Genomic DNA, 26908 nt, shown 5'->3' with positions numbered 1-26908 from the left:
CAGTTCATCAGTGAAATGGGGGAATTTATCTCCAGATGATGATGTGATAATATTTTAGAAAAACACCTAATCCCAAAGACATGTTTTGAATCTGCAGCTCCCAACACACCCCGACACACCTCTGTAGTCTGGTTTCTACCGGCTGCCAGCTCAAAGAAGGGGTGAGGGAAGACGGGCACTCCTGCTGTTTTCTCTAAAGAGTTAAGACCAGGCAACACATGGTGCTGTGGGCTTTGTAACTGCACAGCCCAGAGCCTGACCAAACAGAAGAGAGGTAGGTAGATCTGAATTTTGAATTCATAACTCAAATAGGCTGAGTTTTTAAAGTGCACCCATAGCTAACTCAGGCCCCCAGCTAGTTTGTTGGCTTTGAACAAGTGGGACTTATGTAAGCGGATCCTGTCATTCACAAGTGATATATTTAGATAGATAGAGTGGGAGCTAAGAACTGGAGAGACCTTCCGGGGTTTTGTTAAACTCCCTTACGCAGGTAGTGTCAGCCCTTGTTCCCTCTGCCATGCTCTCTTACTCAGAAATAAAACTGTCCCATCTTGCAGGGATGTTGAAAGTGAACATGTAAACTGAGCGCATAAAATTAGATGCAGAGACTTTTATTTTCTATACGCTCCCAGGACAGATGTGTTCTGGTTAGTATGTATTTTAGTGGATTAAAAAAAGAGAGAGTTAGACATAGAAAAATAGGACCAGCCTGACAGGACTATTAGTCACAATCAATGCAACCTCTTGATGAGAAGCAGAAAGTTTGGTCTGAGCATCCTGTCTCAGTTCACAGCAGCTGGAGGGAGGGGGCATTTTCCATCTGGGGTGTTCGAGCCCTGTGATATCTGGCCAGCCACAGAAGCAGAATGATGGACTACATTTCCAGCAGAGGTATTTGTAATTAAGATTTACTGAGATAATGCATGCACTTGAAATATCCAAATGTACGTTGCCATCATCGTTGTTAACTGCACTCGAGTCATCCCCGATTCATGGTGACCAGTGGATGAGACTTCTCCAAACTCCCTATCCTCCATTGCTATGCTGTCTTGTAGATTCGGCCTGTGACCTCTCTGGTTCACGTCTAGCCATCTGGCATGCCAGTCTCCCCCTCTTTCTACCGCCTTCCACCTTTCCTAGCAGCAGTGGCCTCACTAGAGGATACAGGGGGTGTGGACCACACCAGGTGACACCCTAGGATGGTGACACCAGCTCTCCTCAAACATCTCCTTTTTGGCAGAAACAGGCTGTGGCATTTGCTGTGTCCCATTAAAATGCTGAAGAGATGGGTGAGTGGGGTGAGGCTCAATGAAAGAAGAAAAGAGAGCTCCCATTAACAAATTATTTTTTTAATGATATAAAAATGAATTTTCTTTAAAAGCATCACCAAATTTTCATTCAACTTCATGAAACTATGTATGTGTAAACGATCAAGGCTGTGCATATGATGTTGTAATCATTTTGGACTCCCCGCATAAAGCAAATACCCCCTATGCTTGAGCCTCATTTAAATTAATGGGGCTCGTGCACGTGGCAATGCAGTGGCGTGGTGGTGCATGCACGTCCACAGGCGCATGTCCCATTCGTCCCTATGAGACGTGCTGCCCCTTCTCCCCTCACGGCTTCAGTGTATGCTGAAAGGCGTATGACACGGGCGCATTGTATATTTTGCTAGTTGTTTATGTCTCAACCATTGCATGACATTCAGTGATATGCAGAAATTACAATTAAATGAGTAACTTAGTAGACAAAACTTGACTAAAGATTCTGTATGGTGTGCGATAGGAGGAAGTCAATGGGTTGGTGACACCATGATTAGCTCACCAGGCAACACCAACTCAGTGGCACCACTGCCTGCATTATTGCCTTTGCTAACCAATCATGCTTTCTCATGATGTGCCAAATATGAGAGTTTTAATTTGGTCATTTTGGCTTCCGGTAAATGTCTGGCCTTCTGCTCAGAACTCACTTGTTTGTGTCCACGGTATCTCAGCACCTTTCTCCAGCAACACATCTCAAATGAGCTGACTTTTGTTTACAGCTGCCTCTCTGTTTTCAGAGGGGATCCATTCCGGACACGGACACGGATACGGACACACACACACACACACACGAAAGGAAATCCACCTATTTTCAAGCCCTATTGGCTTGAATGCGTGTGCCCCCCATTTTTAGTCCCTCCGTTTGCCCCTCATGAGGATGAGTGATGCGGATTCAAAGTCCGCACAAATGGAGGAACAACTGTATTTCCTTTCTTCCGGTCCAGCTCTCACATCCGTACATGGTGATGGGGAATACAATGGCTTGGACATCCTAACTTTAGTGTTCAGTTGAATATATTTGTATTTTAGGATCTTGTATCGTTGTTTCATAGCTGCCCTTTCCAATCCTAGCCTTTGATTTCTTGACTGCTCAGGAATTCTTTTAACTATTTCAATCCCTTATTGTCTAGTTTGAATTTATGCCATTCCTCGTGGTCATTATTTTTATTTTCTTTATCTTGTCTGAGAAGAAGACGAACCTTGCACAGCCAGTGGAAGTATGGCCCTCTTTTGGCCATTATTGACTTTCTCATGAGATCCTTAGATGTACTTTGCTGTTTTTGTACTGCCTTGGTAGCTTTTCCCCTTCAAGCTTTTAATGGCATAGATTCCTGAAAGGGCACCGCAAGACAGAAAAACAACTTTCCCAGCAACCTGGGAGCAGAAGAGAGTCTTGGCTCAAAAAAAAGAGAAGGCACTAAAATGAAATTGCATGAACTCCCTGGCTGGATACCTTTGCATCCTCTCAGGATTTATGGGGAATGAGGACTATATATACCCTCCCACAATGTCATCCTCTGAATGAGGAGTTAATATCAGCAAGACAAGAAACCACAGGGAGTGAAAAAGACAAGAGAATGAAGAGAGAAAGTTCAACAGGCAGAGGCCAGCAGGAGGCTGGGCAGCACTGAATCCCAGTTTGATCAAGGAGGAGCTTTTCTGTATTAGAAGGTTCTAACTTAGGGCAGTTCCAAAATTGGCTGAAGTACCCGAGTTTGAAAACTCCTGTACAATTAAGCAAACAAACAAACAATAGAAAGGTGGCACAATGCATACCACCTTGGATACCATACTGGGAGAAAGGCAAGTATTAAAATAATATATTGTGAAGTCGAAGGCTTTCATGGCCGGCATCCATAGTTTTTTTGTGGGTTTTTCTGGCTATATGGCCCATGTTCTAGAAGAGTTATTTCATAACAGCCATGTGGCTATGTGGCCATGTTCTAGAAGAGTTTATTCCTGACGTTTCACCAGCATCTGTGGCTCCAGCCACAGATGTTGAGAAGCTGGAGCATGTCTAGAGGAGGGTGACCAAAATGGTAGAAGGGAGCTGGGTACATTTAGCCTGGAGAAGAGAAGGTCAAGAGGTGACATGATAGCTCTGTTTAAATATTTGAAGGGGTGTCACATTGAGGATGGAGCACAGAGACTAGGACCCAGAGCAATGGATTAAAACTACAGGAAAAGAGCACCCACCAAAGCATTAGGAATAACTTCCTGACAGTAAGAGCTGTTCCACAGAGGAACGCATTCCCTTGAAGAGTGGTGGAGTCTCCTTCGTTGGAGACCTTTAAGAAGAGGCTGGATGGCCATCTGCCACAGGGAAAGCTTTGATTATGTCTTCCTGCATGAAAGAATGGGGCTGGAGTGGGTGACCCTTGGGGTGTCTTCCAACTCAGGTTCTAAGGCTCTACAAAACCTGTGCCAATGTGGGCACATTGGAGTGATCTGCTTTGTGTGACACATGCACTGGGCAAGCACTTAGATTGCCTTCAGATTTGTTAATCTCCAGTGTGGTAAATGCTGGCTAATGATTAAGCTTGCTTCCTTGCTTGCTGCCTTGTTCAATACTTTTTTCTCTGTGTAAGGCAGGGTGATTGTCTCAGAGGGGAGGAAGGGAGGAAAAGAGTAGAAAATGCACCACAAGCTCACTTCCTTGTTTGTCATCTTATTACTCTCAGCAAGAAAGTATCGCAGACAGCAGAGGATGTTGCTGCCCCTTTACTCCTGTTTTTGCTTTTATGCAGTGTCTAGCATGGCTTATCAACCCATGAAGCCAAAGTTCATGTGCTGTTGTCAAATGACAAGTTGTATCACAGAAAGAGGATGAACCAAATGGGTTGGAAGGAAGTGGTGAATGAATTCTCCTTGAAGAAAGCAATGTTCCAATGGTGTGGCAGAAAATGGTAGTTGGGAACCCTTGGGTGAACCTGGAGAAGTCTATGCAACTGGGGGATTTCCTACTTAACCTGTGTGCTCTGCAGAACCTGATCTGCCTCTGAAGCTTTCTGGAGAGTCAAAGTTCTTGCAGTTGCTGTGAACATTAAGCAGAGGACTAGAAAAACTTGAAGTTCCTCCAAACCTACACAAGAGGAGAGGTAAAATGGTGGAGGGGAGGGCCTTGGATTAAGCAGGGAGACAGGATTAGATGCTGGAATGGAAGCTATCTTTGGCATGGGTAGATCGCTGGCAGACTTGTGTGTGTGTACATGTATGCAAAGATGTCATATGTGTGCAAATATTGGCACATGAGCAATGGGATTCATTGCCATGATCTGAAAAGGGATTTCTGCACATCAGGCATCTATTAAAGGAACAATCTGTTCACTAACTATCATTATGTTAGTAGAAGGTATGTAACATGTGCAGGAATTAATTTGTAAGACGAGATGTCTCATTGCTCATACCTCAGAGTTCTTTTGTTGTTGTTAATTGCCCTCCAGTCAATCTCGACCCATGGCAACTCTGTAAATGAGATATCGCCAAGACCTCCTGTCCTCCACTGCTCTGCCTAAATCCTGCAAATCCATACCTGTGACCTCCCTAATAGAGTCCATCCATCTAGCTTGTGGCCTTCCTCTCTTTTTGCTTCCCTCCGCTTCTCCTAGCATTATTGTTTTTTCCAGTGAGTCCTGCCTTCTCATGATGTATCTGAAGTTCAACAGCCTTAGTTTTGTCATCTTGGCTTCCAAGGCAATTTCTGGCCTAATCTGTTCTAGGGCCTATTTTGCTTCTCTGTTTCTACTGACTATAAAGCCCTGGTCTCAGTCCCAAAGTTGTGAGCATCAGCTGTAATTACTTGGTGGCGAAATATATACTCTCTGTATTCTCTGAGGCACTTTTTTGCCCCAGCACAGAAAAGAGATTCTAGTAAGATCTCCTGAATACTGATTTTTTTTTAAAAAAATAATCTTGTGTAGTGTTGCTAACTATTTTTAAAATATTGTCTCCCAGGTCTGCAAAAGCAGCATGGCAAGCAGAAATTCAGCAGGTAGAGCTTCCCCTGCCTGCTGTGGAGTGATTAAGGGCATGGGGGAACCTGGCAAAACAAAATATTAAAGGCATGGGGGACCTGGCAAAACTCCTCTTCCTGGAGAACTAGTATCCTTGGCAATTTGAAGACTCAGAATTTATTCATTTGTTATTTGTCAGAATAGGCAAGAGGTGCCATTCAGGGCCTAGCCTTCACAAGGTGACATTAAATTAGGTATTGGGATTAACAATATTACACAAAAGGCACTACAATAAAAACGATCCATAAATTTGGATCAGATTAAAAAATAGTGAAGCAGCAACGAAAAACAAGAAAAGGCCTGGCAGTATAAAAATGAGTTCATATCCTGCATTAAATATTACAGGTATATCTCAGTTAGCAAACTAGATATGTTCCTTGGCATTATTTTTGTATAGCACAGAAATACAGATCAACATGTTTCAGCAATTTTAATAAATTCAAAACTAACAATATGCACTTGTGTAATACAACAATCAGGTCATGTAAGCCTTCCCTACTTTTTTGGTTTTGTTGTTGTTGTTTTTACAAAAATTTGAACCTTCTACACACCACTTGAAATCTTTTTTTGCTATTCATCCAAGGATGATGTCTTCTTTCAGTTGTCTCTGCTGGTCTAATGATTTTCATTTTGGTGGGCAAACTTAAACACCTACACTTTAATCTGCTGGTGGACGCTGGTGAGGTAGGCTTATTTACTTTCCTGTTTTCCCTTAGTTGGCAGCTTCTGTTTACCTTGCTTATTTTGGGGAGGCACATATGGTTACAATATGATTAGCTAAAGAAGAATCCCACTTGTTCCTAGTTCAAAGTTTGCTTATTGCACTGTTTGCTACAGATATATTGGTGTAACGCAAGTCCCAGCACCAAAACTTGGTTTTTCTGTGTTTCAGCTCTCCTCTCAATGGCAATGCTGCTAAAGTCCAGCTAGTCAGAGGATGAGCTGAATGAGAAAACAGGTGCTGGAGTGGGCAGGAGAAAAAAATCTTTGTAACTTTGAGCTTCTTTATTATTAAATGTATTAGCTAACATATGCCTGGAGTCTAAGCTAGAGAAAAATCAATGCAACTTTGTGAAGTGTTGATTTATCAAATTTCCATTCAATGGACCTGTTCCGTTTTAGATGTACAACTGGGGGGGATTACCACACTATGTCGCTAACCTGTTCTTGATCCACATTCAAAGTAAACACAAAGTGTTTAAGCCACTGTTTGTTTAGTATCAATTTGTTTAATTACAAAAGTGGTTCTGTAAAAGCAGACCATTAAACCTATCAATATACTAATCAGTCTTACAGAATACCAGGGAAAATAAAATCTGTAATCATATCAGGTAGTAAAAAAGAAATAAAAATAGTTTCTGTTGCAGAATTGAATCTAGATTTAGCTGCATGTACCTGAACTGTCAGAAGGCATACTCACCATGCCTTCCTCCTGACAAAAGCCTCTCCGGTTCCCACAAAATGCTACTTGGAGGCTCAGAGAACTCCCCTGAACTGGAAAAAAAGTGGTGCAGGAGAAAAGGGGAGAGGTCCCTGGGGAAAAGGCCAGAAGAATGATGGTGGGAACAACATGATGGAAAGGTGACATGGTGTTTTGCTCCCCTTGAAATAGAAGCAGAGTTGGGGGTTATTCAGATAGTGAAAATAATCCCGGTATAATGTGGATTGAATCTTTGTTGTTCACATACATTTCAAATACTCCTGATTAAATTTAGGGGGCTCCCAAAAACACTACTTAACCTGGGATAATGAATCTCAGGTTTTTATCTATATTTTCTTAAAAGATTTGCATTGTCAGATGTATGAATAACCAATGTAAATAGACCCAGGATAAACGGGGATAAAACTCTGCATGCCTTGACTGCGTTTCGAATACATTCACATTGTGAACTCCATCTTTATTGAAGTGATAACACATGTGAACAACTAAACTCTCAGAGATGTGCAGAGATCTGATTCAATAGTGTAAACAACAAAACTGAAACATGTGGTTGAGATTATTCACATAGTTGTGCAAGGTAAAACAATGTCTAAATAACCCCTTAGTATACCGTTTCAAGAAGAGTGAGCGTTCATTTCTTGGTCATGAACGTTTTTTGTTCAAAACTGAGGTTTATCCATTTTATATCTGCTGACAAAAAGCTGGGGAATTAAAGTGACACGGAAGGTTATTTCAACCTTCAGCTCCAGAGTTTTTCCTGGTGAAGTCTCCAGCAGGAAAAACAAACAATCACTTTTTAAAATTTACTGCTGTCATCACCAAGCAGAAGTAACTAGGAGGTTCCCTAGAGTTTGCTGTGAGACTTTAGGCATGTATATGTTTAAAGTAGTCATACTTTTAAAATGCATTTACCTCAGTATCCTGTAGCTGATTGTTATTATAAAAGCAATGTCAGAAAGAGACTGTTCACATGCCTTCTATATATTCTCACACTTAGCCCCAAGAGTGGGAGAAGCTGAGTGTACCTTTATACTTTGAATCTTTGTTACCTAAACCTCTGAACTGAAGGAAGCTATTGGGCAGACGGGGTTGAGATTAGAGCCATTCTCACCTCATATCACTATTGACTGGTGATAAACCTGGCTTAAGGAGACTACATGTGAAAGGGATCTAGGAGTCCTAGTAGACCACAAGTTGAATATGAGTCAACTAAAAAGGAATTTTAGGTTGTATCAATAGATGTATAGATGTATACATAGATGTATAGATCAAGGGAAGTAATAATGCCACTCTATTCTGCTTTGGTCAGCCCTCACCTGGAATACTGCATCCAGTTCTGGGCACCACAGTTTAAAAAGGATGTTAACTATCTGGAGTGTGTCAGAGCAGGGCGATCAAAATGGTCAAGGATCTGGAAACCATGCCTTATGAGGAAAGACTTAGGGATCTGGGTCTATCCCGGAGAAGAGAAGGTTAAGGGATGATATGATAATCCTGTTTAGGTATTTGAAAGGGTGTTATATTGAGGATGGAGCAAGCATGTTTTCTGCTGCTCCAGAGACTAGAACATGGAACAATGGATGCAAGCTACAGGAAAAGAGATTCCACCTCAATACTAGGAGGAACCTCTTGACAGTAAGAGCTGTTTGACAGTGGAACACACCCAGCCTCTGTTTAAAAACCTCCAAAGGAGACTCCACCACATTCCAAGGGAGTGTGTTCCACTGTCAAACATCTCTCACTGTCAGGAAGTTCCTCCTAATGTTGAGTTGGAATCTTGTTTCCTGCAGTTTGCATCCATTGCTCCTTGCTGTGCAGTCCATGATCCAAGAATCCAAATTGTTCTCAGTAGCACCATCTGCAGAGCCAGTTGTTCACCTCTTCTATTTTCCTCTCCCTTCCTGGACCATGCCCAACTGGGAGAAGAGATAAGATGACAACCTGTGCATCCATCTCTTTCAGCTTCCTACCCAGAGCCTCATAATCCCTTCTGATATTCTTAAGGCTGTGCCCTGCTGTATCATTGGTTTTCACATGGACCAAAAAAAAAGGGGTAATGATCAGTAGGCTTGACAAGTCTTGTCAGCCTCAATGTCACATTACTGATTTTTGCTTCAGGGAGACAACACACCTCCCGAGACATCTTGTCAGACACAGAAACCATTGATTCTGTACCCCTCAGCAAGGAGTCCACTACCCCCACCACACACCTCCTCCGAGGCTTAGCAGTGACTGTTCCTTGCAGTGGTACTCCCAGGGTCCCCTGCACTGTCCCTGAAGTCTGCCCCTGCTGCTCTTCCTCATCATCCCTGATAAGGGAGAGAGCTTCAAAGTGATTCTGTAGCTGCAGCCTCCCAGAACGATCCCTGGTTTCTCTACTTCTGTGTGTGATATTCCTCCAGCTGTCTACCTCCTGTGTATGTGAAGTGACCTCTTCCTCCACCCCAGCAACTTCCTCTGTGTGGTTACCGTCTAAGACCGTTCTGTCCAGGAAACCCTCTTGCTCCCTAATATGACAAAGTGTAGCTACCCTGGCCTCCAAATGCTGTACTTTCTCTTCCAAGAGGGCTACCAACTTGCACTTGGTGCATGTGACGTTCCCCACATGCCTAGGCAAGAAGATAAACATCCCACAAATGTTGCCGGTGACTGCAGCAGCTTCCTCAGTGTCCATAGTGAGAAATCTTAAGTAGGTAAGCACTGAAACAGGACTATGGCCTTTCCCCTCAAAAATTCCCTTGGTAAACACCTATGTAAAGGGTTCCTGTTGGCCTGGTCTTTCCACCAATCTCTATCAGCGAGCTCAATCAACTGGGGTTATAATAAAAATTATTATTATTATTATTATTATTATTATTATTATTATTCCGCTTAATCTCTAGGAATCCAAGCAGATTACAACAGTAAAGCAAAATACAGTTAAGAGAGAATACATTTAAAATTCCAAGATCCCCATACCTCTATAGAGACCTCCTGGTTGCTAGCTTGTTCTGAGGTACATTTCCTCTGAGCAACCCTCCCCACCCCCCAAAAAAGCCCTTTTTAAAAAATGAAAAAATTTAAAGGATAACCTCTAACACAAAGCTATTAGCTCCCCTTCTGCCTGTGCTATTGCTTTCCTTTGACTAAGTTGACTTGTTTTCACCATTGTATATAAGGCATACCATTTCATTATCCATTGTATTTAATGGGACGTGAACATCCAGGGATTTTGATATCCACAGGGGGTCCTGGAACCAAACCCCAGCAGATACCAAAGGCCCACTATAACTGTGAACAGATTCATTACTTAAATCCTAGAAGCCAGATTGAGAAAATCCGGATAAGAATTAAGAGGGAGAGAAACAACAGGGTTGTGGTGGTGATAGTGGGGTCTATTACAGATACACACACCCACAAGCCAAACTGAGGACTTAGATGATGATTTGCTGTAGCGGACAATCACACATTCAGAAAAGAAAGATGTAGTGGTAATGGGGGATTTCAACTACAGTGGTACCCCGGGATACGAATTGATCGCGTTACGAAATTTCCGGGATACGAAAAAGTTAGATTGGAAAAAACTGTTCCGGGATACGAAGGTTTTTTCGGGTTACGAAATTTTTTTCGGCGCGAAATTCAAACGCGCGGCTTTCCAGCGCTAACGGAAAGCCTTTTTCGGGTTGCGAAATGCATCGGGTTACGAACGGGGCAGCGGAACGAATTAATTTCGTAACCCGAGGTAGCACTGTATTCTGATATTTTTTGGGAGTCAAACTCTGATAAAAAATGTAAGAACTAATTTGCCTTCTGGACTCATTGTTCGGAAGGTGGAAGAGGCAACTAGAAGATCAGTTTTTTTTTTTATCTGTTCCTAACCAACAGTGAAGATCTGGTTGATGGGTGGAAGTGGCAGGATGCTTACGTGGGAGTGACTATGTTCTCTTGAGGTTTTTTATACAGTGAAAGGGGGAAGCCAAGCATAGTCAGACACGTATTCCATACTTTAAGAAAGCTGTGAGTTTCTTAAAAGTTAGGTGCTGAAGGCACAATTTCAAACAGTTCCAATGGGAAGGAAAAATGGGTGTCTAAAGAAACCAGGATGAATGTCTAAAGAACTTTCAACAGAGCTAAGACTCAAAAGGGACATGTGCAAGAAATGAGGAAAGGGGGAAATCACCAAAGAAGAATTCAAGCAAATAGCCAACTCATATAGGGAGAAAGTCAGAAAAGCTGAAGCATAGAATGAGCTCAGACTTGCTAGAGAGGTTAAAAATAATAAAAAGGCCCCTTTCCTGTGTTATCTCTGTAGTAAAAGGAAGAACAAGGAAATGATAGGGCCACTGCATGGAGAAAATTGCAAAATGCTAACAGGGAACAGAGGAAAGCAACTTCTTTGACTCAGTCTTCTCCCAAAAGAAGAACAGTGCTCAAGCAGGGGGAAATGGAGTAGATGATGCAGTAAAGAAAATGCAGCACAGAATAGGAAAAGAGGAAGTATTGTACAGTGCGCCTGCATTATACGCGGGTGCATTATACACTGCTTTCAGCATACACTGAAAGCAGCGATGGAAGAAGTGGCGCCGTGCGCCAGAAGGAGCAATGACGCATGTGCCATCACCGCACTGCTACGCCACTGCGAGCATGAGCCCCATTATTTCTAATGGGGCTCAAGCATAGGTGGAATTTCTTTTATGCGAGGGGGGGCGGAACGGATCCCCCACGTAAAAGAAAGGACCACTGTATAGGAATATCTGGTCAGTATAAATGTATTCAAATCTCCAGGGCCAACTGAACTACATCTAATGGTATTAAAAGAATTGGCAGATGTACCAGTAATCTCAGAACTACTTTCAATGTCTTTGGAAAACCAGAGAGGCCTGTGCAGACTGGAAGAGGACAAATGTTGTCCCCATCTTCAAAAAGGAAAAAAGAGAGAGGATCCAAATAATTACTTCCCAAACAATGTGACATCAATATCAAGAAAGATTCTGGAGCAGATCATTAAACGGACAGTTGGTAACCATTTAGAAAGAAATGCCATAATCACTAAATGACAATATGGGTTTCTCAAAAACAAGTCATGCAATGTCTTATCTCTTTTTTTGATAGAGTCACAAGCTTGGTAGATGAAGGAAATGCTGTGGATGTAAGCGTATCTTGATTTCAGTTAGACCATCGACAAAGTCCCCCACAACATTCTTTCAAACAGGCTAGTAAAATGTGGGCTAGATAATGCAACAGGTGGATCTGTAATTGGTTGACTGGCCAAACCCAAAGGGTGCTCAACAATGGCTCCTCTTCATCCTGGAGAGAAATGACTAGTGGGGTGCCACAGGGTTCTGTCCTGGAACCAGTTTGCTATTTGTCATCCTTATCAGTGACTTAGACAATGGAATAGAGGGCATATTTATCAAATTTGCTGTTGACAATGAATTAGAAAGGGTAGTTAATACCACAGAAGACTAAATCAGAATTTAAAATGACTGCAACAAATTAGAAAGCTGGGCCAAAAGCAACAAAATGCATTTCAACAGGGACAAATGTAAGGCTGGGATTTGATTTGGTTCTAGGACCCCAGTTTTTACTTGGGCAATAAAAATGAAATGTACATATATGGGGGACAGGATGGGGGACACCTAGCTTAATGGCAGTATATGTGAAGGGGATCGGAGTTTTAGTGAACCACAGGCTGAACATGAATCGGCAGTGTGATGGGGCAGCTAAGCAAGCCAATGTGATTTTAGGCTGCATCAACAGGAGTACAGTGCACCTGCATTTTACGTGGCGCGGCATACACGGCTTTCGGCATATGCTGAAAGCCACGCCAGAAAAGCCCCTCGCGTGCCCTGGAAGAAGTAGTGAGGCTCCAGCACACGTGGATTTCCCCTTACACGGAGGGATCCAGAATAGATTGCTGCATAAGGGGAGGGCCCACTGTATAGACTGAGAGAAGTAGTAGTACCACTGTTCTGCTTTGGTCAGGTCTCACCTGGAATACTGTATCCAATTCTGCCCACCACAATTCAGAAAGGCTGTTGACAAGCTGGAGTGTGTCCAGAAGAGGGCAACCAAAATGGTGAAAGGTCTGGACACCATGAAGTCCTATGAAGGGTGACTTATGGAGCTGGATATGTTTAGCCTGGAGAAGAGAAGGTTAAGAGGTGATAAGATAGCCCTGTTTAAGTATTTAAAGGAGTGTTACATTGAGGATGGAGCAAACTTGTTTCTGCTGCTCCAGAGAATAGACCAAGGAGCAATGGATGCAAGCTGCAGAAAAAAAGAGTCTACCTCAACAGTAGGAAGAACTTCCTGACAGTAAGAGCTGTTTGACAGTGGAAGACACTCCCACAGAGGATGATGGAGTCTCTTTCTTTGGAGGTTTTTATCAGAGGCTGGATGGCCATCTGTTGAGGGTGCTTTGACTGTGTGTTCCTGCATGGCAGAAGGGGTTTGGACTAGATGGTCCTTGAGGTTTCTTACAGCTTTATGATTCTATATGATTCTAAAGAAGGAAAGGGGTTTATTTCTGCAGCAGAAATAGGTAGATGCCTGGAAATGAGGTCCAAAGTAAGACAAACATGTTTTCAGAGCCCACCTTACATACCCCTTCCAGTTGTTTCTCAAGTAAATATTTGGAAGAACATTAACAACTTAGGTCAAAGGACATCCTCTCTCTGTGTCATCTAGTTCAAACCAACTCCTCTCTGTCTATCATCTATCAAGACTTCCATACTGTCTCTCTTTTGGTCTGATTTGTTTATCATGTTCAATGTATGTTGAATTCAGTCAACAGGAACTTTGCCTTGTTTTCATCAGAGCTCTGGTGCCACAACAAAATTCATTCTCAGAATTACATAGCACTGAGCCATAGCAGTTAAAGGCCCCATTCTCACTAGCTCATTTGCACTGGATAGAGCTGGGCAGATCTGGTTGCCCCCATACCGAATCTCCCCGGGTAGAAGTTCTCACTACCCTTTACCTTAATTGATGCAATATGCCCCTCTGAAGTTCACATTTGTTGCTATAGCCCTTTTAGACCAAACAAAAGGTTAAAAAATACATTAAAGCTCATCAGGCAAAAATGGTGAAAAGCGTGCCATGGAAGGAAAGTGACAGTATGAGAGTCATGGTGCCTACATTTTTCTTTTGGATGATATTGAGCAATGGTCTGTATCTGGGGTGAGGAAAGTGGGGCTCAGGGGATGTGTGTGCAGCCCTCTAGCTCCCAATCTTTCAACCATGTGTTCCAAGCTTTAAGTTAGCATGTGGCCAAAAGCACATAAGCTATCTCAAAATTCAGACAGCCGTAAACCAAAAGATATAATTTCACCGTTTTTTCTCTGTTCCACCGTTTCCAAACTGAAAGTCATTGTTGATTCTCCCTGTTCAGGAGTTTCCAGGGACTGAGGTGAGAGCAGCCATGCACTTAGAGGGTACTGGCTTCACAGCAGAGAAAGTGTTGTGTACAAGTAGGAATTTCTTGTAATGCAGCTTGTCATGCTGAAAGGAGAAAAGTTGCATCTGCCAACAGTAGCCTAGCTGGCCTCTGCCTCTGAGGATCCAAGTGCTGCTGAATGAGTGCTGCTGCATCTGGGGATCCAAGTGCTGCTGAATCAATATCATACAGCAGAGATAAAAATCAAGGGTATTTATTTATTTATTTATTTATTTATTTATTTATTTATGGGTGGTATTTATACCCTGCCCTTCAGCCCTAAAGGTTGTCAGAGCGGCTTACAATTATTATTATTTTTAATTAGATGGTTCCCTGCCCTCAGACTTACAATCTAAAAAGATATGACACAAAAAGAGAAGGGAATGGTGGTGGGGAAGGGGATCAAGTCCAGTAGTTCTTCTCTCCCTGCCATCTCCCATGGCAGATGGTCTTCTTGCTCTGTTTTATTTCAACAATGGATAGATAGATGAATGGATGGGTGGAAGGATGGATGGATGGATTTGCTTGTTTGATTGTGTACCTGAACTTTCTGCAAAAATGCCAAGAACCTCTGCCAACCCAGCATCAACAAAAAGATAGTGTACAGAGGCTTAATGTGCATTAGCCACAGACAGTGGTTAATAACTTGGCAGTCCTAGGCATTTATCACACTGAGGTTTTGGGGGATTTTTGCAGCTCAGATCTGGGGTGACTGCGGGTCCATGATGCGAATTCACGTCATAACTTTCTATGGGCGCTCCTTCCATGAGGCTTCCGCAGTGATTCCAAAGTGACCCCTCATTTTGGTGAAATTGGAAAAAAAGTGAATTCACAGAATTCGCTTTCAAGCTCACTTCAATTTAACTCCAAATTGGTCTGGTGTGGAAGAACACTCCAATGTCGCCCCCCTTGGCCCCCTGCATCCTGCTTCTTCATCCCCCTCCTCCTCCTTCATGCCATCTTGTCCTCTCTGCCACCCTGCCACCAGTCCCATCATCCCCTGACTGCTCCTTCAGTCCGATCCTGGCCCCAGTGATACCCTGTGACCTATCCCAGCATCCCCTGATTGCTCCTTCAGCCCGATGAAGGATAACAGCTAAGGAGGGGGCAGGGAAGGAGGACAGCATCCAGACCTCCACTGAGCATGCGCAAGGGTCCCAATTCAAATAGTTGAATCCGCATGGTATGCACCAGTGTGGTAATACAATTTGCACTCACTCTGCTTTGCGTGGATCGGCATCACATGACTTGCCTTGGATTGGATTCCCCTTCGATTCGAAAGGGCAATGGAAGGGCGACGAGGTGTGATAAAACATTCACGTTACGAATGTTACGCTGAACCAGGAGTCACCCCGAATCTGAGCTGCAACAACCTCCATGTGATATACTCCCTACAGGTACATGATTTGTATTTCTCAAATCTCACTTTTAATTTAAGGGAAAGGATGGAGCTCAGTGACAGATCATATCCTTTGTATTCAGTATGGCCCAGGTTTAATCTCTGATTTCTCCAGGCAGTGCTGGCAAACATGCCCCATAACAAACTTTGAAGAACCACTGGTGCTCCTCATCTATCTGATAGAATCATAGAATTGGAAGGGACCACAAGGGCTTTCCAGTCCAACCCCCTGATGTGCAGGAATATAAAATCAAAGTGCTCCTGACAGATGGCCATCCAGCCTCTGTTGAAAATGATGTGGGGGAACAACAACCCCCCCACACGCAATGTTCCAAGGACCGGTTACATTGGTTACAAATATTTCTTTATTTCCTTAAACCTTTCCATGGATCAGCAGCCAAGGACTTGTGGAATAGCATTGCTCCAGGGACCACCACTATGAGTAGCATTAGTGTACATCAGCAATTCCCACCCTTTGGTCCTCGAGGTGTTTTGAACTTCAACTCCCAGAAGCACCTGGCCAACAGTTAGAATTTCTGGGAGCTAAAGTCCAAAACACCTGGAGGGCCAAAATTTGGGAACAGTGGTAGATAATACTGAGGCCCCATTCCCACTCACCAATTTGCCCTGGATGGAACTGGGCAGATCCGGGTCCCCCCACATCGAATCTGCTCGGAAGGAAGTGCCCACTACCCTTTACCTCGATTGGGGCAATTTGCCCCTCTGAAGTTCACATTTGTGGTACAGCTTTAAAATGGAGCCTCCTTTGCTGTCAATCAAATTCACTTCCGCTTTCATCAAAGGTGACATATCCTACAACCACTGGCCAACCGAATGGGTGCTTTCCCCCTTTCTTTTTTTAAAAAAAACTGGCAGCAGTGGGCGCATATTCTGTCAACTTGTCAAATTTAAAAACCTCCAGGTGTGTGTGTGTGTGTGTGTCTGTGAGTGTGTTGTGTGTATCTGGGTCACTACAGATTATGGCAACCCTAAAACAACCTCATCAAGGAGATTTACCATTGCCTTTTCCCTGAGACTGAGAGAGTGTGACTCCCCCAAAGTCATGGGTTTCCGCAGCCTTCCAGCCTCCTGCCTCCCCTTCGCTTCCAGCCCAGCATTTCCTCCTCTTTGGAACCTCTTGCCTCCACCTTTGCTTCCAGCCCAGTACCAAAGCTCTTGCCTCCCCCTCGGATGCCAGCCTCCTGGTTCCCCCAAAGTCATGTGTTTCCGCAGCCTTCCAGCCTCTAGCTTCCCCTTCACTTCCAGCCCAATGCTACCTCCAAAGCCCTTGCATCCCCCCCACATGCCATTCTCTTCCCATCATCATAATAATAATATTAATACCTCCCCAGAATGCCATCTCTGCAATCTCTTGCTTTCTCTCCGACTGTGACCCCAGAATGCCTTAAGATACACATATACATATGTAGCAAAAGCATTCACATATTGTATTAATTTGCCAAATTGAAAGGGAAACATTTGTAACATTTGCATTGTAGCATTAAAAAAAAGCCTCTTGCAAAGTGACCTGCCGTGCTGGCAGCAAGCAGAAAGGGAAATGTAGCACAAGCAGACACATTCTATCAATATGTATCAACCTGTAGAACTACAGTGCTCCCTCGGGTTACGAAATTAATTCGTTCCGCGGCTAATTTCGTAACCCGAAAAACCTTCGTAAGCCGAATTGCCATAGGCGCTAATGGGAAAAAAAGCCGCGGCTCCGCCGCGGCTCCATTTAAAACAGCGCCGGCGTTTTTTCGTAACCCGAAAAAACGTTCGTAACCCGAAACAATAAATCCCTATGGGATTTATTCGTATCCCGAAAAATTCGTAAGCTGGGTAATTCGTATCCCGAGGTACCACTGTATTTGCATAGTCTGTCAAAAATAAAAATTACAACAACAACAAAAAAAGAGAAAAAGCTGCCTGCGAGAGGGAGGCATGTTTCACCCTCCGCCCTCCCTTTCATCTAATCCCTCCCCTGAACTAGATCCGATCATGACTGGAACCACGTTCACATTTGCTAGCACCCGGTTTATCTCAAAACACACAGGTAAAACTCCGCTTTCAAAAGACCGGCGCCAAGGGGGATTTACCCCTGAACAGGTGTGCAAGCCTCGAATTTGGGTGTAGAAGAATCGGGGCCAGTATGAACTTCCTGCTTTTAATTCAGTTTCTGAACCGGGCTAAAAGGTAGTCTGAATGGCCCCTCAGATTGATGGACCTGTAGGCTTACTCTGCAAAAGGCAACTTCATCCCTCCTTTCTTCTCAGCACTTTTCTGACACTGTGGCTCTGGAGAACTGTTTGAAAACAGGCAGTAAGTGTTCCTAAGGGCTCCAGTGTTCAAGAGACATCATGACTATTCCTGAATGAAGTTAAATTCAGAGACATAGGTCCAAAACACGCTGCAGAAATAATCCAGTTTGAAACCACTTTAACTGCCCTACCTCCATGCTAGGGAATTCTGGGAATTCTAGTTTTGTAGGACATTTAGCCTTCTCTCTCAGAGAGCTCTGGTGTTACAATAAACTACAATTCCCAGGATTCCCTAGCAATGAGCCAGGGCAGTTAAAGCAGTCTCAAACTGGATTATTTCTGCAGTGTGTTTTGGATTTTAGCAATGTTATTCTGAACTATCAGTATACAGAAGGATCTTGTGGCACCTTTGAAACTAACTGTATGAAAGGAGTTGTAGTGTAAGCTTTCATAGACTTGGTCTACTTCCTCAGTTGCATCTGAGGAAGTAGACAATGGCCCCATACAGACTGCCAAAATAAAGCTGATTCGGGTCACTTTGGAGGTATGCTGTTGAAATGATGCATGCGTCCTAAGAGTCCGGAAGCTGTGCCAAAGCTGCACTCCAGTCCTTAGGACTGGTTCGTGGCTCTGGAGCGGCTATCAGACTCTTAGGACACATGCATCATTTAAACAGCATACCTCCAAAGTGACCTGAAGCAGCTTTATTTTGGCAGTCTGTATGGGGCCTAAGTTTACAAAAGCTAATGACAAGTTCTTTCACACAACCTCAAAGGTGCTACAAGATCTCTCTGTATACTGATATTCCTGAATATGGTTAACTTCTTCATTGCCTGAAGGCAGGGCCGTTTTATACATTATGCAAAAGCAAACCCACATTTGACAGTACTGAGTGTCCATTCAAAAGGGAGCTGCAAAAAATCATGGTTCCCTGAGCAGCGTACCTGAATGAAAATCTGTTGCGTATTTATGTTTTTCATCTTTTAATTTAAAACATTATATATGGACCCCTTCTTATTAAAATTGTCATCTCTGAAGCAGTCTCCACTGAAGTGTTGTGTCTCTACATTTACATATCTATTAGCTCTCATTAAGTGACAAAGAAAATAAACCATATTTCATATTAATATAATAATAGTTTATTTAATAGAGTGATTTTAATAGTAATATGTTTAATTCTTTTTAAGGGGGGGTTATGATATATTCTATTGTGTATTGGATGTTTTTATACTGTAAGTCACTCTGACTGCCTTATGGTAGAAGAGCGGGATATGAATAAGAGTTTTATTATATTATTATTATTTCATTTGTTTTATATTAATTTAATTTCAGGCCATATATCTTTTTTTTAACATCTGTTTTTCTTAACAGGGAAACAGTCTTTTCATACAAGAATAAAAAACAAATAAACAGCAACATTAAAGAAAGATTTTTAAATTTCTCTTATCCATGGTATCAACTAGAGAGGATTCTAGAAGGAGCAGCAGATATTTCAGTGTATTCTGTTATGCCTTTGGAAAAACAGAAGCTACTTCACAAGTAAGTTATGCTCCGGTGAATTGTATAATTTAATTTGTATTAATATTTCTATCAACTATTGGTGGTAAATAATGATAAAAAGAATAACAAAATCTGTCATTTAAAAATGTTTTTAGCAGCAAGCCTCTCCTATGAGAGAAAAATCCCAAAGCCAAGATAATTATTGGGATCAGGGCCACCATTAGACCCAAAAGGATGTACAGTTGGCCTCCGTTTTTGCAGGGGATCGTTCCGGATCCCCATCCACCCACCCACAAAAATGGAGGCCTGTGCATATTCAAGCCCCATAGGCTTGAATGGGGCATATGCACATGTGCGCGCCTGTGCACGCCCCATTAAAAATAGCGGAGGTCACCCCTCCACATATTTCCAAGGTCGTGGACCCAAGATCCATGAGTTAGGAGGGGTGACAGTACATGCTCTTCTTAAAAGAACTGCATTGTCCCATTGAACTGGCTTGGAAAGCTGCAATGAACTGCATAGAAAGGATAGCCTCTCCAGACTGGAGATTTACTAACAGGGTTTTGCAACTGAAAAATATGTTGACTGGCATTTTAATGGTTTATTTGCTCTTTTCCCCACTTGAACATAAAATGCATGCAGCTATTACACTCACCCACAGTTGAGGACAGTTAACTGTGATTTGGGCAACATTCCAGCTGTCAAATCATGGTTTGTCTCTGACTGGGAACCAAGTATCAAAAAGCATAATTTGAAGGTAAAATGTAATAGGAATAGCAGATTCATTTATATATCACTTCACACCATTTAAGCAGTCTATGGCCTAAGCAGTCTCTAAGTGGTTTACAATATGTAAGCTAATTGCCTCCAAAAAGCTGGGTATTCATTTTTGCAACCTCGGAAGAATGCCAGGCTGAGTCAACCCTGAGCCCCTTGTTGGGACTGAACTCACAACCTTGTGGCTTATGAGTGAGTTGCAGCAGTACAGCAATTTAACCTCAAGACAGCCATGGTCTTTGTTGTCTGTGGGTTAGCCTGTTGGGTTGGTGTCACATGGCGTGGTAACTCATGGTGTCACATACCCCCATTGACCTCCTCCTATACCACACCATACAGAATCCTTAGTAATATTCATGCATTAATGTTATTCATACATTGTAATTCCCGTATGGCACTGAGTATAATGGCAATAGTTGTGACATAAACAACTAGCAAAATTAAGATTATACCTTTAAATTACAATATCATATGCACAGCCTAAATTTATTGACATGGTCATGGTTTCAGGCGGTAAAAGTGAACATTTGGTAAGATGTAGTGTTTTTAAAGAAAATTTTAAAAGAATTTTTAAAATTAAAAATAATAAAATTATTTTTAATTATATAATTTAATTTTTAAAATAAATATTTTTTAAATTAAAAACCTGGGGCCTCTCCTTTCTCTTCCAACTGACATGCTACTCATACCATCTCTTCAGCAGACTGCTGAAAGGCAAATAGCACAGCCCATTTCTGCCCAAAGGCAGATGATTTGAGAGCAGTCACCCCCACCTGATATGGCCCACATCCCCTAGTGATGCTCCTGCTCCTACGATGGCAGTATTTCATTGGGAGGGGGAGCCCAAGTGATTATTAATGTCATTCCACCATACTTTCCCTAAGTTTCTTTTAACATGGTATAGGGCCCGAACAGACAGGCCAAAATAAAGCTGCTTTGGGTCACTTTGGAGGTATGCTATTTAAATGAAGCATGTGTCCTAAGAGGCTGAAATCCGCACCAAAGGTGTGCTGCAGTCCTGAGGACTGGAGCACAGTTTTGGCACAGCTTCTGGCCTCTTAAGATGTGTGTACCTCCAAAGAGACCCGAAGCAGCTTTATTTTGGCCTGTCTGTTTGGGCCCATAATGATCTTTTCTGTCATAGCAACCCCCTATCTACCAGAATCTGAAGACAAGAGAGGTTATTTCCTCCTCTAGTATGAGGTTCAAAACATATGGCCCCATTCCCACTGGGCACGAAAAGCAATGTATATTGTTGCGATTCTGGCTCGAATTTCCCCCCCCGAGTCCTAATCGAATCTGGTCCTTCGTTCCCATTAGGAAAGGCTGAAAATGACTCAATTTATTTTGACCCATGTTTTCGTTCCCATTGGATTTCCCCCCGCTGTATTTTAAAGTGAAGTAATTTGCTCCCCGTTCCCATTGCCCTTGCGGAACCTCTTTTTTTTAAAAAGCAGCTGTCAATCAAGCACTTAGGCGATTAGATGTCACAGTGACGCCAGTTGCTTCGATGCATTTTGGCGTGGGCTATTTTTGTTCCCTGTTCCCATTTGTGTCTTTCAAACCTGTTTTTCTTTTTTGTTTTGTTTTTAAGCAGTCAATCAGTCGCTTAGGCGCTTTTCCCCTCTGGGAAAGGGAGAAGGAGCCTCTATACCCCCCCAGTCCCTCTGCCTCCCAAGCTCTCCTGTGTCTTCCCAAAGCCCCTCTGGGAAAGGGAGAAGGAGCCTCCATCCCCCCAAGTCCCTTTGCCTCCCATGCTCTCCTGTGTCTTCCCAGAGTCCCTCTGGGAAAAGGAGAAGGAGCCTCCATCCCCCCCAAGTGCCTCCCAAGCCCTCCTGTGTCTTCTCAGAGTCCCTCTGGGAAAAGGAGAAGGAGCCTCCATCCCCCCCAAGTGCCTCCCAAGCCCTCCTGTGTCTTCTCAGAGTCCCTCTGGGAAAAGGAGAAGGCGCCTCTATCCCCCTAAGTCCCTTTGCCTCCCCCATTGCTCCCTGGGCTGTCTGGGGGCAGTCGAGCAGGCATGTAAAAAAAAGAAAAAATAATAGTTAAAAATGGTGTTCAGTGGCTCTCCTCACATGTCGGTCTATGAATGTGGAGCAGCAAGGGGGAGGTTGCAGGGGGGCATAATGTGTTTACTAGGTTTGGAGGTCAATGTAGCAATTTGCTATGTTTAGACACCCAACAGAGCACCTAGGCGATCGAAAGCTTAATTTTTTAAAAAAGTAATTTGTCTACATTTGCGATCACCTTACCCTGCTTCCCACTCCACCGGGGGAAAGGCTATGCCAATGGGGGAAATAGCACCAGTAATGCAGAAAAGAGAACAAGCAGGTGACACCCCCAGGCCAGCCCCTTGATCACTGCTCCTCCCATCTCCAAGTTCCCGAATCGGGTACCCTTGTCATTCCCATTCATTTGCCCCGAATCGGACTCAGGAGGTGCAGGAAAAACCTCCAAAAAAGTACAGTCAAATTAACCCAGGTTTGAGCCCCCCTGATTCGGAGTTTCTCTGGAAAAATCAATTACAGGGGGATCAGATCCGAATTCCAATGGGAACGAAATTGGCACAGTGAGGATCAAATGTGCACTCAAATGGGAACGATGCCCCCATAATCCAAGTCTTGATCTGCTTTATAAGCCAGTGGGAATGGGGCCTATGATTAGCAGTCTGACAGGCAAACATTTACCAGGCAAACATTTACCAGGCAACCATTTGGATCAGGTAACTAGGAGGAAAAAGTTGAAGTCAAATTCTCAAATTCACCCACCGGGGGGAAAAAAGCCTGTACTCTTTTTAATTATGCCAACATTATTTACAGTTTTTACTTAGTTGGAAAATCCTCAGCAACCTCTGCATTTTTCTAAACATTTTAGTAACTAACATATTGTGCCATGTTTGACACCTGTATCCTATCTGTAGCCCTTTCTCTCTTCTTTTGTGCATTTTTCTCCACATCACCCAACCTTACAGTTGCCAGAGTGAAAATTGGAGATGGCTCCTGTACCTTTAATGGCTGAAATTCCTGCTACACAACCATTAAAGGTGCAGAAGCCTTCTCCAGTTTTCACTCTGGTAATGCTACCAGTCCCATCCCATGACTTCAACTTTCATTTTTCCTTCTGAGTATGCTTCAGTTGAAAGTGGTTTATCTAATTTCCTTCCAGGCTCATCCTCCTGTAATCAGGAATGGCACTACCATTTGCATCCTCAGCTCTGACCGTTCCTGAGGCCTGGAGACTGGAGTAAGAATGCTGAGATAATACCTAACAGGGGCTGAATGAAGAAGTAAAGCAATGAGTGTTTTGCAGCTAATGTGGCTCCTTCTTCTTTGAGGAAGATGCTCTCCTCTTCTGTTTATTTCTCCCAGCTGCATAATACTGAAGTCCTCAGCTGATTTGCAGGGATGTCAGCTGCCAACATCACTCCGTGCAAGGATCACAGTGCCAGTCACCAACTGCACTTGGTTGGCTACAGCCTGATCTTCATTGCTGGTTTGCTGCTTAATGTTGCTGCAATTTGGATCTTCCTGTACTACCTGAAACTCAAATCAGTAGTGAGCATCTATATGTTGAACTTGGCTGTGAGCGATCTTCTTTTCACAATATCTCTGCCCTTCCGTATTTACTTCTATTACATGGGGGAGTGGCCCTTTGGAACCATTCTTTGCCAGATCTCTGGCTCTGTCTTTCAAATAAACATGTATGGAAGCTGCCTCTTCCTAACGTGCATCAACCTGGACCGCTTTATTGCTATAGTTTATCCACTACGCTGGCGCCATCTCCGGCGCCCCAAAGTTGCTCGGCTGGTCTGCCTTGTGGTTTGGGTCCTTATCCTGATGGGCTCTGTGCCAGTTGCTGGAGTCCACAGAACAACTAATTGTACCAGACAGAACACCTCCATCATTCTGTGTTTTGAAAGCTTTAGTGATGGCCGGTGGCAGAAGGGGCTCTTCCCCCTGATCATTCTAGCAGAGATCCTTGGCTTTCTCCTGCCTCTAACCTCTGTAACATACTGCTCCATCCGAATTTTTCTGAAACTATGCCAGGTTGATAGCATACAGAATGTGCGCCAGCAGAAGACAATCCGCATGCTTGTGGTCAACCTGGTCATCTTTATTATCTGCTTTGTACCCTACAATGTCATCCTGGCAGCCTATGGGCTGATAAAGGCTCGTGTAATCCAGACTGAGCCAGAAATGCGTGATTCAGTGCGCCAAGCTCTTGTTGTCACTGTGGTGTTGGCCAGTATGAACTGCACGTTGGACCCCTTGATCTACTACTTCAACACAGAGGGATTCCGAAATACATTAAAGAAACTGAGCAAGGGGCAAGCTTGGGACTCTGAAACTGGAACAGTTCACATGCGGGTAACAGAAGAAAAGCCCTACAAGGCTACAGCTCGTGTTAAGCCAGGAGCCAAAAAATTCCCAGTTCAGGACCTGATCCTTCCCTCTGAAGGCTTGCCATTTGCACCCCCTAAGTTATTTTTGAACAGCCCCATTGAAGACTCTGAAATATAAGGACGGATGGGTTGTTATAATGGTAGTAACAGTAGTTACAAACATTGCTTGCTGTAACTTTCTGAAAATGTGATGAAGCAAAAATATAAAATATCTTAGGACAAACCAAGATAGTTTCATATATTAAGATTCGCCCCACCTTTTGTTGGAACAGTTTATGTCATCATAAAAATTATCATACTAAGATGTGATACCAGTGGTGTAACTATTCTTTTCTATGCCCACCTGAAGCTCCCATTGTTTTTTATGCACTACAGTATCTGCAAAATTGCCACTTGGATGAGCTAAGAAAAACTGAGGATTTTTAAGGGTCCTGCTGCTGCTGCAAAGTTGAAACTTCATACTGCTCAGATAGGCTGATTACACTCTTTCTATACAAAAAATCCATTCCTGGTTACTCCAGTGATACCCGCTTATTGCTTGTGACTAAAGTCTATTTGTAATATACATAACAAAAATACAAAAGCACAAGCAGATTCATTTATTAAAATAGAATTGATGTTTTATCTGCTTGTGGTTTTGTATTCCAAGTGCAGTGTAATTAAAGGTTGAATGGAAGGATATTATTTTTGTTGTTGCTCTAGTTAAACAATTCAGAGTCAGAAATCCCCATTGATCTATGGCAGATTACTCCAAGATCTACCAGGTGATCCAGCCATACCTTCTAGCCACCTGTGATCTAATATCACCATTCTCTGTTTTTATTGTATTTATAGTGGTGTGGGAGTTTTTATGTCCAACACTGCCTGAATGAGATTTAAGTTATTGCTCCCACACAGAGAAAATGAAAATAATGTTGCAGCAGTACTCAAATTATAAGGGGCAGGGGAGAGGCAGCATGATATAGGAGTTTGAGTGTTGGACTAGGACTATCTGGAAGACCAGGGTTCAAATCTCCATTCAGCCATGGAACCGCATAAGATCAACTTGGGCAAGCTGCACACTCTCTCTCTGAATGTAAGAGGAAGGCATTGTAAATAAATCTTGCCAAGAAAAGCTTAGGATAGGATTACTGTAAGTAGGAGTGTTATCCAAAGAAAATCTAGGGGGTCCCCATAAAGTATATGTTACCTTAAATGTTGGGGGAATTAGCATTGCAAGAGGCTGGGTAACCCTTAGCACCGTTGACGCCTGCGTATACCAGTAATAACTGAGGAGATCTCTGTATCCAGGTGAATTAAGGACATTTTATTTAGAAAAATGCTAGATGCAATCACACACACACAATAGTAGTTCAGACAGACACTGCATTCAGAGTTAACTGAAATGGAATGTGGAAACTGGATAGCATAGTTGGCAGGGTTTAAAGAGGGTGATATTTACCTGTCGGAAGAGAAGCAGAAGTGGCTCAGACTGAGGTCTGAGAGTGAAACAGTTCATAGATAAAACAGAAACTGGGACAACTGTATGTGTAATGTGTGCGCAGAGGCTAGGTTTTGGACACACACACACACACACACATTCAAGCATCAGGCAGTGGGCTATCTTGCACGGAAACAGAGACTGAATGGTCTTTCCTGGTAATCAGCAATGGGGTTCCAGACTGTTGATAGCTTTAATTTTAGAGTGACAAAAACAATGTTTGCATCAGGACATCCCCAGGTTGACTGGACAAGGAGGTTGGCTGGAAGCACAGCATGGGGTAGGCAGAAAGCACTGGCTTACTACTTTGGTGCAGTGAGGCCTCCTTTGTCCCTCGGTGCAAGAGGAAATGGAGAGGACTTGGGGGAAGGAAGGAGCAGTTAGTACACCTACTTAGATCATCCACATGTCCTTCTGTCTTCATTCCTTTTCTCATGAGAACGTCATCATGACCTCTTAAGAACATACTGGCTCCAGATATGAAATATGAAAATATGGATACTCCAAATACATTGTGGGGTATGCAGGGTGTGCTAACAGGAATTACCTTGAAGGCACATAGCAACAACAAGGCATGGTGCTCTTCTCTTTTGGGGACAGTGGCCTGAGCTATATTTTAAAGCAATAGAAATATGTGTTATTTGGCTAAAGCTTGGAAAAGCCAGAGCAGGGACGTAACCAAGGGGGGGTTCTTGAGGTCCGGACCCCCCCCCTTCCATTAGAAAAATGAATGGTGCGTGCTGCTGTGCTGCCGCGCCCAAGCCCCATTATAATGGTGGCACTTAGTCTGGACCCCCCCCTTCCTAAAATCCTGGCTACATCCCTGGCCAGAGGGCTGGACTTGTAGATTTCATAAATGCTTCCCCTCCATAATTTTATATCTGTAAGCAGAGGACTGTCAC

General features: G+C 43.2%; 1 protein-coding gene across 5 annotated transcripts; it reads left to right on the top strand.

The window, feature by feature from the left end:
• The first annotated feature begins 3925 nt into the window (after window positions 1-3925).
• On the top strand, window positions 3926-25495 carry LPAR5 (lysophosphatidic acid receptor 5). Of its 5 annotated transcripts, none has more exons than XM_042453869.1 (4): window positions 3926-4420; window positions 14149-14403; window positions 19222-19389; window positions 23290-25495. In XM_042453869.1, exon 4 carries the CDS (start codon window positions 23529-23531, stop codon window positions 24642-24644), a length of 1116 nt encoding a protein of 371 aa, XP_042309803.1. In that variant the 5' UTR covers window positions 3926-4420; window positions 14149-14403; window positions 19222-19389; window positions 23290-23528; the 3' UTR covers window positions 24645-25495. The 5 variants fall into 5 exon arrangements, with proteins under 5 accessions (XP_042309803.1, XP_042309806.1, XP_042309805.1 ...); XM_042453872.1 differs by lacking the exon at window positions 14149-14403 and adding an exon at window positions 5937-6019; XM_042453871.1 differs by lacking the exon at window positions 14149-14403 and adding an exon at window positions 5919-6019.
• The last annotated feature ends 1413 nt before the right edge of the window (window positions 25496-26908 follow it).

The sequence above is a fragment of the Sceloporus undulatus genome, chromosome 2, assembly GCF_019175285.1.
Source record: "Sceloporus undulatus isolate JIND9_A2432 ecotype Alabama chromosome 2, SceUnd_v1.1, whole genome shotgun sequence".
Taxonomy (NCBI): Eukaryota; Metazoa; Chordata; class Lepidosauria; order Squamata; family Phrynosomatidae; genus Sceloporus; species Sceloporus undulatus.
The sequence above is the reverse complement of the archived record's forward strand: the minus strand, read 5'-3'. Positions and strand labels throughout refer to the sequence as shown.